We start from the raw sequence: 12,579 nt of genomic DNA on the forward strand, positions 1-12,579 counted from the left end.
CTGTCCTTGCCGTTTTCCTTCTACCATTCTTCATAGTCAAGAGCAAAAATCATGTTTGCGTGTTTGGTCTTGAAGCCAAGTCATCCTATCTTAGTCGTGAGCGCGCGGTCATGTTTAATGCAAGCGCGCGCGTCTTGCCTGCCAAGGTCAGTAGCTGCGGTGCCCTGTCAGAGGATAAGATAACGGCACTGCTCCTGCCACAAGAGAAAGAGGGGCTTCCGACAGCCTAGCAGCTATCTCCAAGTAATCAGTTGGGTGGGCACACCTTGTTGTGCAGCAATACGTTTTGCACCTGCATTTCTTCACCCCCCTCCGTAACGCGTTCTTTGCGTGCAGTGAACACAGATAACCATTGGTATGTTTGTTATCTGAATAAACATGACGTTATTGCGCGTCACTCCTTTTTCTAAACATTGTTTTTTTTTTTGCTGCCAATGATGCGGAAACATACGGGGCTATTTTTCTGGCCTTTCCGTGGTGTGTTTGGGCGGATTTCGCCTCAACGAATTTTCGCTTCAACGAAATTTTTCGCGCGTCCTGTCAATTTCGTTGTAGCGGGATTCGACTGTACAAAAATAAACCATGTACTACTATGGCCCTACGAAGGCTGCCAAAGTAGTGTGTGTGTGATGCAGATTATTCAGCTCCATCACAATACCGTCTAACCCAATTATATTGAACTCACAAAAAAACACGTATCAGTTCGATATAGGGGATAATTCAATATAAGCAAGCTAACAAATTTGATGTCATAAAAGCACATAGAATTTATAAAACACTTTATTGGTGAAACTGCCGTACTTTCGCACAAAACAGTTGTGTTTTCTTCTGCTTGAACGACCTCATTGCCCGAGACAGTACGCACTTCTCCCCTCTGTCTAATCGGTCGGAGCAGCTGAGGCCGCAAACCTTCACATTTGCAAAGAAGCATCAGACTAGCGCAAGTGCACCCGTGACTTCGGAGTTTGTAAGGAAAGGATCGTCGCTGCTTTCCTCGTTGCGCCCGCTTTCACTTGCGCTCAACAATGTGGTCTTCAAAACTTTCCCGTGGTCACGACACCATCATCCCCACTCGCAAACTCGCCGACCATTGATCCGGCAATGGCATCTGGAAATTCCGTCGGCCCGCTGGAAGTGGGTTCGTTGCACTCGTGATTTTCTGTCATCACTGGCACACACAAGCCGGCACATTTGAAGAAATTTCGGGCAGTTTCTTTAGTAGCACCTGCCCACAACCTACTTCGACAAAGTGCCCTCGGGAATCTTGTGCCTGACGGGGACGTCCGACTTCTCATCAAGTTCATCTCTGATTTACGATTGCCAGCTCCACGGTGAAAGGGAAACGTTGCAGCTTCGCACTAGCCAGAGCCACTAAATACGGTTGGTTATCTTTAGTGGCAGTAGTAGTGCTAGTCACCACAACTACACTTCTGAAAAAGCCCACAAAGCGCGAACGACGAGAACACAACGAACGAAAAAGAAAGCATGGTGGGCAGACCGGGCTCACCTTTTGCAAGGCGGGGGTGGTGCCGATGGCTAGCCGTACACAGCGCGATGGCACAGTCACGATAGGGAGAGCGAGGGGAGTGAGGGGAAAGAGCTGCCCGCTGCCGGTGACCAGTCGGGCTAGACCACTTCGAGGGGTGTGCTGCCGGTACTTACCCGCCCCAAGGGAAAGCCACTTGTGGGGGCAATTCTGTGGCATTTCTTGTTCGATATATCGGTTGTTGCTGGTGTTTTTGTTTGATGTAAGCGTGGTTTCTGCTATATATTCTCACTGTAAATGTGTTGTGTGCAGAAATAGTTCGATATAAAGTATAATTTGATGTAAACGAGTTCGATATAGTCTGCTTTGACTGCACAGCCACGAGGGTGTACCAGCGTGTTACCGCTTCAGACATACTTCATCACAGCGTGAAAGATGGGACAGACAGAAGAATAACCACAGGACGGCGCCTGTCCTGTGGTTATTCTTCTGTCTGTCCCGTCTTTCGCACTGTGATGAAGTAGGAACACCTATCAACTCGCCGAACTTGCAACTGTCCCACACTTCAAACATGTCTGATGTTTCCGAGTTGCTTGAAAATGCTGAGCTGCTGCTTTTGAAATGTTGATGCTTGATGATCGTGGATTAGAGAGTAGATAGGGAAGGGGGTGTCATTGTGGCTGAAACGAAGAAAGGACCGAGGAGACTTTGATGGTCCCAAGCTTTGAGTTGTGGTGCTGAGTTTTCACTGTGAACAAGAACCATGTCCCTGGCTTGCCGACAGCGGGAGGACACGAATGTTCTTGGTGGAGCAGAGTCCGGAAATATCGAATGTTTTCTCCACAGCCATCACTTTATTGCTGTGTGTTTTATGACACCTTGGGGTGGCTCCAACCTTGTGAAGTCTATGAGCAGGCATCTCTGACTTGTTGAGCTAGACCAGGGTTTTTACAGGTCCTTGAAATCCTTGAGAACCCTTTATTTCTTCCCGCAACAAAAAGGGGACCTGGTTACGTGACCGGGTTTTCACAGCTTAAAAAAGCCAGCTTGGAGGTGCACTAGTGCTGCTTTTGCAAGTTAAAGTGACCTTGGAAGTACAGGCGTGCTGCTTTACATTTGCACATTGGTTCGTGCAGAACAAAATTCCTGCATTGGCCGAGCGGGAAATTAGCATCGGTCCCCTTCCAATTTTTTATTCTGCTTTCTGCACTGCCTTGTCCTTGTATTCATTTTATATGTTATTCGTTTTACGAAAACGAATGGTGCTGGCACTCAAGGGTGAAATAAAAATGAGCACAGATAAACAAACACTGTGCGTCTGGGTCCTAGGCTTGAGTGAAATATTTTATTTTGACAGGTGTGATGGTGGGCAGAGCCGGTAGAGTCGTCAGTCTCCCCCCTTAAAATGAGCACAAAAATTTGGGGGATGAGAATGGCAGGGGGTATTAAGTTATGTTCCTCGCTTTCCGAGACTTTGTATTGAGAGCGTTTGCAGAGCTTGAAAATTTTCAAGATAACGTGGCTTTTGTAGAGCTCCCTCAGTATTACTGTGGGGAGGGGGGGTTAAACTGTAAAGTTGTCCACTTCCAAAAGGTTGAGCTGTTCTAAAGAGACTTTCTTGGTGTCATTTTTTGAGATGTAAAGAAGGAAACGTTTAGCGTGTGAAAAAAAACAGTAGTGAAGTGCTAGTGCACGTCTTCGCTGCACCTTTGAAAATGCCTTAGCAGGGCCTTGCAAGTCCTGGAATATGCTTAAATTCTTGTCCCTGAATCCTGTACGAACCCTGGCTAGATGTGTGAGGCTTTGCAGGCAGGTGTAATTCAGCGGTGTCTGTTGATTAAACGTCCACTGTAGATGTCTGCCTCCAGTTCGCACTCTATGGTGGGCAGCTTCTCAGCTACAAAAGAGCTGTGCCTATAGCGACGAAATGAAGCTTGTTTAGTGGCTCTAGCTGTAAAATAGTGCCTTTCATTTCCACGTTCAGGCATGCTCCACCACGAAAGCTTCTCAGTGCCACCATTGCAAGCAATGCTGGGCCAGCCCGTGATGTCCTCGGCCTTTGACCTCTTCTTTTTTTAATGGGCCCAGGAGAGTGTGGTTTTGGAAAAGAAGGAAGGTGTGGGGACAATGATTGGCTGCACTTGTGGCCTTGTTCAGTTATTGCACTGCTGCCATGAGAAGCAGACCCATCCTGACCTGCAAACACTGTTGAGATCACGGCTAGCAGTTAAGTGCTTTAAATTGGTCTCATACAGGACGACTTAGCCCTGCACAATAGCTTCTGCTGCCTGCACGAGAGCTTCCTTAGCTTTACGGTCCTATGCATTTTGTCATGTGGAGAGGCAACTCGGCTCTTAATCGCTGTGGTGGCAGCCAGCGTGCAGGTGCCTTTATTGTAGAAATTCTTCTCTCGTACGGCAGAAGTTTTCTCACTCTGAAGTCGAACTTTGGGCGAGGTCAGCTCAGTAAGGTCTCCCATGCAAACGGTTGACCTCTTCCTCCTGCACGAAAGACCCTCACTGTGGCAGCCACACTTGCCTTGTCAATCGCGTCTCATAGGAATGGACACCTTACTTGGAGAGCGAGAGAAAGAGGGAAAACTTTTATTCGCCCTCCTTCGAGCCTCGCTCTTTTGCGGTTCGCAATGAATGTTGCCTGCTACATTCATCTGGGTTCACGTACCCCAATAGAGTAGAGCTGAGGCACTTCCGTGCTTCTGCTTGCTGTCTCATGGCAAAACTTGGCTGCCTGGGTTTGCTCTTCTCTCCCCCGAGTGCGATGCCCTGTTCCTTTTTCGCTTCCATCCTAGTTTCCCTGTTCCCTTGACAGAAATGGGAATGAGCTCTATAGAACTCTGCTCACATCTTTGTTGTTGTGCAAGCTGACGTCCTCTCTCTCCCGTGCCTTGCATGTGCGAGGGCCATTCGAGTGCTGCGCGAGTACGTCCGCATCAAGCGCCTCGTCTGTGTGTCCTGCCAGCCTGAGTGAGTCGCACAGTTGGGGGGCAAGGGCTTCACAGGGATGCAGAGGCTGCTGAGATCTGTAGAACTGGGGACGCTCGGAATGCGAGTTGCTGGGACGGACGTGTGAGCTACTGGAGGTCCACTGGCGACATTCTCTCGCCAAGTGAGTCTCCAAGTGGTGCGCAAAAAGAGAAAGGGGCGAGTGTGGGAGTATAAGTAGCAAGGTGTAAGCTAGGGTGTGTCAGTAAATCGTTCTTGGGACAGCACAAAGAAAAAAAGACATGGATGAAACGCAGACACGCCACTGCACTGTGTCCCGTGTAAGTCCCGTCTGCGCCTTTTTTTGCATCATTCCAACAACGAGCAAATATAGGTCAGCTGGGGACAGTCTCTTGTTGAGTGAATATGTCGACAGCCTGCAAAAAGAAAAGAAAGGAGAGTGGTTCATCTCGTCTCTTCTTGATGAGAAGCAAGGAAGCAGAGGCAATGTCAGTGCATGTCAGAAATGGAACAGGGAGCTCCTTGCAATGCACCTTGCAATATTTCATCCCACTTGTGTAGCGGAATCATGTTCCAGCACCTGACTAGCATGAATAGCAAAATGGGACACCAGATCATCATTTCACTTATCTTTATTGACTGTGCTGTTTCATCCCCCTCCTCTCAGGATGGAGTTGTAGGCATACAGGAACTCATGTACACATTGAAAACTTCCTGCGAATACCCCAGCAGTGTTTTTTCATTAAGCATTTCATTAAGCATTTTTTCATTAAGTAGTGGAAACGTGGTCAAATCCAAAGTGGTTGTTAAAGCAGGAACTCGGAAACCGTTGTTCAGTGTTGGTGATGGAGTTCTAGAGATGAGCGAAAAGGGGCACTAATTTTGGGCAGTTGGTCAGAAGAAGCCACCAGCTATAAATAAGGTGAGGAATCAGATTGGAGTAATAAACTTTATGGGAGCACTCTGAGGCCTGCCTGCACTTGCAGCCTGCCCTGTGATTCATCCTTTCCAGTGCTACCCCAGCCCTGCACTGGTACTAACATGTTGCAATACATGGGTAGTGGGCCTCTCCATCAGATCGTTGCAAAGTACCGGGCTCCCTTGGTCCTTTACCTAAAGGGTAGTGATGTTGCTGGCTTTGAAGTGTTCATCCAGTCCTATCCCACCGAAACTGTGTAGCTCACAACCGTGGCAGTGGCACTAGATGGACTGGACGGGTAAAGACAGGTAAAATTTGCGTCACTTTCGTTTTCATCTGTAATTATGAGCTATGCCGTAGGCGAAAAGCAAAAACGCCCGTGTGGACGATATTTCGGGGCACGTTAAAGATCCCCAGGTGGTCAAAAGTAATCCGGAGCCCTCCACTACGGCGCACCTCATCGCCTGCGTTGCGTCGGCGCGTTAAACCGTACAATCACTACAATCTCTAAATGAGCTATGCCGTTTGAGCAACTTGCCAAGTGTTTCGTTCTTTTTTTTTCTCTTTCTGATCTCTTTGTTTCCCCAGGGCATCACTGTCCTCTGAGTCTACATATGTATAGTATAGGCAAACTCTTGTGTATAGTATAGGCATGCATGTATAGTATAGGCAAACTCTTGTGTATATTATAGGCATGCATGTATAGTATAGGCAAACTCTTGTGTATATTATAGGCATGCATGTATAGTATAGGCAAACTCTTGTGTATATTATAGGCATGCATGTATAGTATAGGCAAACTCGAGCCAACTCCATTTTTATTTTGTAGTTACAAAGGGCTTTCTTTCTTTTTCGTTTCGTCATAATGAACCAGAATGGTGGCAAAGCTATGACATCCGGTGTTCAGCCCTTTTCGTGGTCTGTGTGTTGAAGATTAGTTGTGTAGTCCACGTGCAAAAATGAGAAAAAAAGGATGACAGGTTTCTCAAGGGTCGCGCCCGAAGTGTAAATCATTCGTGTTCAATATTGAGATAGTAGTGGCAACTGAACCTGTGCAATGAGTTATTCAGGCCTTAATTGTGCCCGTTCTGTCGTCGCCATCTGGTCTACAAAATGGCCGCTGCTGTAAAAAATATATAAACAAGAAACGTGTGGTCTGTCGGAATTTAAACACGGGTCCCTGCAATGGCTGCCCGATGTGTCACCACAGTGTTATCACAGATGTTGCCAATGGTGAAACAAAACTTGTTGCTCCTATTGCTTTCTTCGTCCCACTTGGGGTACTGGCCAGGAATTGAGAGCTTTGGGGAGGTAACGTGCCTGTTTCACAAAACTCTGAGTCAAAAAGGCAAAATCATATTTTCGCGAGTATATAACCTACACCAAAAAATGCGAAAATTTCTGTGGCAGAGTATGGGTGCGGGTAATACGCAGGGTTTTTCCTTTAGTGCGGCTTCACAGCAATGCGCGTTGTGCCGTGAAGCTCCTCCGCAGCTTCAAGAAATGTTGCATCACAAATAACATGGGTGGAACTGAAGGTGACCTTGTGTACAACAGTGAGGACTGCGGCTCAAGTGATAGGTCTAGCGAGAGCAGTGACATGGAGTGAATTGTGACTTTTGCCTTGCAGTCGGTGTATTGTACTTGCTAAATATATGCTTTTTCTGTCCACATAGTAGGTAGTAGCTTTGGTGCAACCTCTCCTGTATCAAATGTGCTGGCAATACGCAAAGATTTTTTTTTTCCGGCGGACTGAAAGTTGGGGTGGGGATTATATGCAGGGGAGCGTTATACGCGTGAATGTACAGTAGTGTTTGCCGCATGATAGCTGAATGTGAAGTTTTGTGAGTAGCAGAAAAGAGCCTGGTCGAAGCTGTAATTTTCGCCAAAACACAAAGAAATGAAAGCAAAGGAAGAGACTTACTAGCAGTAAAGAACTTGTTTATAACTATTGCCAGGCTTTCACGTTCAAAGTGCACAAGCAGTCTTCAGTGCCCCAGGAATCTTTTGACAGCTTGTTGTACAATGCATTCAGAGAGAGAGAGAAAACTTTAATGAATACTGAAGAGGTTAGCCCCACAAACGGCGGGGCTTGCTACTTCAGATGGGGGTGAACATAGCGAGGTGAAAAAAAAAAAAAAAAAGAAGAAGAGGGGAAGAAGTGTGCACCAACAATGAATAAGAGGGAGAAGAAAATAAAATCAGTTCGGAACGTAGAAAAAAAAAATTACAGCACTGGAGAAAAAATGTGAGGATCCCAAGTTTAAAGAACATCGGTTAGTCCCGTGTCAGACAGAAAAGTTAAGAGAGCCTTTGTCCCTCGCGCCGCGTCAGCGTGATTTTGCCACGGACCAAGAAAGTGACGCAGCTCTAAAGAGTGTCCTCGTAGCAGTCGCACTAGAGTTCTTTTAGCTGTTTCGCGTTGAGTTGTATGCTTCGGGCAGTAACACAAGACATGCTGTATGTCGTCTCTCACAGAGCACACAGAGCACAATGGCGAGTCCGCCCAGCCTATCTTAAAAAGAAAACTACCAGTGAAGGCAACGTTCAGGCGTAGTCGGTGAAGGACACCCTCAGTTTTCTTTTGCAGACCTCGCGGAAACTGGAAACTGCACTGAGGGTCAATCGCGTGCAGAGGCAAGGGTATCTTAAGAGGGTCCTGTCAAGCTGATAACTGCAGTTTCCATCCAAGCGCATTCACGGCCGTACTTCCGTCTTGTCTGGAATACGGGATTCCAATAGACACAAGCAGATTGTGCGCCTCTTTCGCTGCTGCGTCAGAGATGACGTTCCCCTTGATGCCGGAATGACCCGGTAGCCATTGAAGCGAGATGCGGTGCCCGTCTCGTAGCCCTAGTGTGTGCAATGCGTTTAGCTCACGCACAAGTTGGCCGCAGCGGTGGGATGGCTTCATCAGTGCTTGCAAGGCAGGCCGCGAGTCGGTAAAAATCACCCATTGTCGAGCGGGACTATTGGTGATGTGAAGGAGTGCCGCCCTAATAGCAGTTAACTCAGTGAAGGTGGACGGCGTCTTGTGACTGAGTTCCTCTTTCACAGTTAGTCCAACCGACGGAATCCAAACTCCAATGGCTGACGAGTCAGACTTCACGGATCCGTCTGTATATACCTGAATGTGGCCAAGATAACGCGAACTGATATGCTCCAGCGTGTAGTATCGCAAGGCTGGCTGAGGCAGAGATGATTTCTTGCCTATACCTGGTATGGTGAGGCCTATATCCCATGGTGCAGCTTTCCATGGCGGAAAGGCAGGCTTGCTTGGGCGTTCGAAGTTGGCCGGTAGGAGGCTCCATACATGCAGGGAAGACACCTGTGCTAGAGGATGGTCAGCACACCGGGTTACGTGACGGAGGCTGGTGCGAAGGAACTCTTGGGCTTGGAGTGTCTGGGCGGACATACACCTTGCTTCGCAGAGAGTTCCATTCGTGGATGTGCACCTTGGAAGGCCCAGGCAGATGCGCAGAACTTGAGCCTGCGCACACTCTATCACTCTGAAGTTTGTCTTAGACAAACCAATCAGCGCTGGGAGGCTGTACCGCAGAAGGCCAAGGAGTAGTGCCTTATAAAGTCGTAGTAGCGAAGCCACTGAGCAGCCCCATGTTTTTCCTGTCAGCATCCGGAAAATGGGCACAAATGAATGCAGGCGTTCTCTAAGGATACGGATATGGGGGGCCCAAGATAGCGAGCGATCTAATGTAACTCCGAGAAATTTATGGTTGTGAACGTATGGTATTTCTGTTTCATTTATGACCAGAGGATAGCGGGATAAATCCCGCCTCGTAAAGGCGACCGCGGCACACTTTTCGGGTGAAATTAGCAAGCCGCAGGTGCTAAGGTACTTTTGAATTGAAAGAAGAGCTTTCTGCAGTTTTGATCGTATACTTCTCCGGTTTTTGCAGGGTGTGCAGCAACGATCCCCAGGCAGGGAAAGTGGGAGCGCCATTCCGCCTCCTTCTGGCCTCTCCAGTGGACATGTTCCCACGGACTCGGCACTGCGAACTCCGGCTGCTGTCTGGGCACTTGACAACACCTGCTCTGTGGACTGTGGAGTCGGCTCAGTTGTTGTGGTGTTCTGCGATTTTTAGAGATGTACAATAAATTCACTCGCTGTCTTCACCCTCTTTCTGTCTTTTCATTCTCTCTTTTTTTGTTATTTTTTGGGAGAACTGGTGGTGCAATGAAAGGGCTCGAAGGTCCTAAGGCCATTACTGGGGAGCAACACAGCTATGTGACGGGTTCCACTGTTATTTCAGTGTGTACAGTTGTGGTTGAAAGCTTCCAGGCCACATATAATTGAAATAGAATATTAACTCATGAGCGCTACCGAAACATTTTTGATATACAGTATAACCCACTTATAGCAAACCCGCTTTTAATTAAATCCCGGTTATAATCAAGAAACCTTTGTTTCCCGATGCCATCTGTACACATATATTTTATGTTCAGGTAAAGTGAAAAATAGGCATAACTAACTCGTTTCTGTTTCCTGATGCCGATGTTTTTGTTATAAGCGGGCTGGACTGCATTGACTAATGCTTTTCTCACCTTTACAGTATAAAGCATAATTTTATTTCAATGGTCAGCCTTGTGCTTCGAACAATGCCAGAACTAGTACTAGTGATTCGAATCGGCAGTCAGAACTTTCCCTGGAAGCGGTGCGAGAGTGGGGAAAGAGAATGTTAAGGAGAGGTGGTAGCAACTCGAGCAGTTCTTGTGGTGGACCAATCGAAATGGAGCTCTCCTACCCTACCAGCAACACTGGCCCCATAGTGACGCGCTGATAACACAAGCCGCTTCAAAGGGCATGTCCAGGCATTGGCCAGTAAACCATCACATGAGCCGCTCATTTCACCTACGGGCTACATTATCATGGTCTCTATGACGTACAAAAGCAATGCTGAATGCTTTGCACTAAGCTTATCAGGGACATCGGAGCTGCGTTGCAGGTCTTTTTGTCTCTTTCTTTCTTTCTTTGTGGTCACTTGCTGTTATCGGCCAGGTTCTGCTAGACAAGCACAGCGTGGTTTTGGCAGGCTGAAATTCATGTTCTCACGAGTGGTTCTCATCGAGCTCCTTGTAACATATGTAGACCTGAGGTGCAGCTGTGAGATGCAGAAATGGAAATCGAGTTGCACTGGGGTGGAGTACAATGGTAGAGTAGACTCCCTGCATCTGTATTGAAGTACAATTGCCATGTCATCTACACCGACAGTAACATCGGCACCTGCTCGACCTTTCTTGAACCAAAATGCACAGCGATCTGTTGCCAAAACTGTGACAAATAATAATGCTGATTGATTGCTGATCACAATGTGGCCCAGTGAAGTTGGCAATCATTTGACGGCAGGATCACAGGTATTCATGCAGTAGGCAAATTGTACATTCAGAGACCACCAATTTACACTCCTTGCCAACGTCATTCCACCTAAGTGCACTCGCCAATAAGCCAGCAAGGGGTCATCTCGTGAGTGCCGTTCCGTCTTCACTCTTCAGGAGAGGATCGCAATCCCTCGGGGGACATTTCCGTGTAACCTGCTCCTTGCTTGCAAATAATAGAAGGCAGTGGTTGGTCATCTCGCAAACGGCCCTCCTTCTCTCCTCTTCGAGCGAGCGGTCACAGTCCCCACTCGCAGATGCATTGGCAGGGCTGTTTCGCTAGGCTGCTCCGTATTTGTTTTAGGCGGTGCGCACTTCAATTTTTACATCGCAGCTGCCACGTTATGAGGTCGTCAGTGGCAAAAATGTCACCTGGCAAGGGAAAAAAAGCCAGCAGTGTCCGCATCGGTGCAGACGATTAGAAAGTGGTTGTCTTCTCCCCCACTTTGCACATCTAAAATACAGCACTTTTGGAAAGGGTGGTGCGAAGCTTTGATGAGGAGGAATGTCGGTGGCCAGCGGGGGTAGGGAAGGAAAGTGCAGTTCGTGTGTGGTCGTATTGAATGTGCGAATACTGGCTAAGCCCTTCTCAGAAAGGTCAAATAAGGACGCAGTTTGTGACGTAACCACGGCTCGCACTAGGCTGCTTTCCGTGTTATTGTTGAATATGGTGGGGCTGAACATGTCTGTGTAAACAGCGGGGGGAGAGGGGAAGAGGGAGGGAGCGAGAAAATTCGGGGCGCTGCCCTATGTTGCCGGCGAGAGGAGCGCACTTCACGTGTAACCAACGGACTTCACATCCCAGGCGGCGCAAAGCCCGCCTTAGCCCTCGTGATGCCTTCACCAAGCCGACGCCGAGCGGTTTTCAAAGGCGCGGGGCGTAGCAGCGGAAAGAGTTTGCCGAGGAATACTCCTCAGCAAGCGGCCGTATTTCGGCCCGCGTAGCGTGATCGACGCGCAATGTTTTTTTCGCTCGCATGGCCGACTGCGCGTACGCGAAATATTCCAGCCGAGATGCCATTAGCAACTTCGCCGCGAAATTTGTGCCATTTCGATTATGCGCACAGTGATTATGGTGTAAAACAAGGGGGCCTGCGCCTAGCATCCCACGCAGGCTACGTGAAATTGCAATTTGACTTTACCGCCAGTGCGGTAATGGCTACGGCTACAGATGGGGCTAGTTATGTGACTGACTTGTTGGCTTCGTTTTCGTTATCCTCGTGGTTTTGTGGTGCACATGCGGTGCTCAAAACAAAGCGGTGTGGGGGAACTCGTGCATTGCAGTTAAAGTTGCCTCGTTTCTCGACGCGTTTCCACGCTGACAGCGAGTTTTCCACGTTGTGTAACCGCCCTCGACTGCAAGCGCCATGCCGTCTCGATCACGGCGCGCTTGATATTTCTAGATTTCTATCACCGTCTGGGCATTACGCATCAAGACGGCAGCACCCCTATTTGGAAGCGAACAACGACAGGGAGACTGACACCCACGTGTGCCTACGAGACCGCAAATGGCCCTGCCGCACCGACAACTACCAGCGATGCTTTTTAGAGAGGCTGCATCTCCCTGTTCCGCGAACATATCGCTCACAGCCCTGCCGTTTTCAACTCCCAGGCGAGTCCGTCGCCGCTTTTGTAACAGCTTTGATGATGCTGGTGAGTGAATGAAGCTTCATTACGCTAGCTCCTGTGCCGCAAGAAGGGCTTACGGCCTTGCCAGAACAGCTCCTTCGCTCGCCGTTATGCTCTGCGAGCGTTTCGACCATGCACTCCACGACGCGGACCTCCAGCAACGCTGTGCTTGTGAAAGAACTGTTAAA

At 48.4% G+C, this 12,579-nt stretch overlaps 1 protein-coding gene across 2 annotated transcripts in view; it reads left to right on the top strand.

Annotated features, from left to right (window-relative positions):
* The window catches only part of LOC144168839 (uncharacterized), a 38,634-nt gene extending 27,893 nt beyond the window's left edge, over positions 1-10,741 (top strand). Inside the window, exon 9 of one of the 2 annotated variants that reach the window (XM_077697821.1) lies at positions 9,286-10,741. In XM_077697821.1, coding sequence (XP_077553947.1) covers positions 9,286-9,410 — 125 coding nt within the window. In that variant the 3' untranslated portion in view covers positions 9,411-10,741. The remainder of the gene's footprint in view (positions 1-9,285) is intronic. The other variant, XM_077697820.1, reaches the window with a different exon arrangement.
* Positions 10,742-12,579: the final 1,838 nt, after the last annotated feature.

Source organism: Haemaphysalis longicornis, unplaced genomic scaffold (genome assembly GCF_048455015.1).
Source record: "Haemaphysalis longicornis isolate Haplotype H1 unplaced genomic scaffold, Haemaphysalis longicornis Haplotype H1 scaffold_2, whole genome shotgun sequence".
Taxonomy (NCBI): Eukaryota; Metazoa; Arthropoda; class Arachnida; order Ixodida; family Ixodidae; genus Haemaphysalis; species Haemaphysalis longicornis.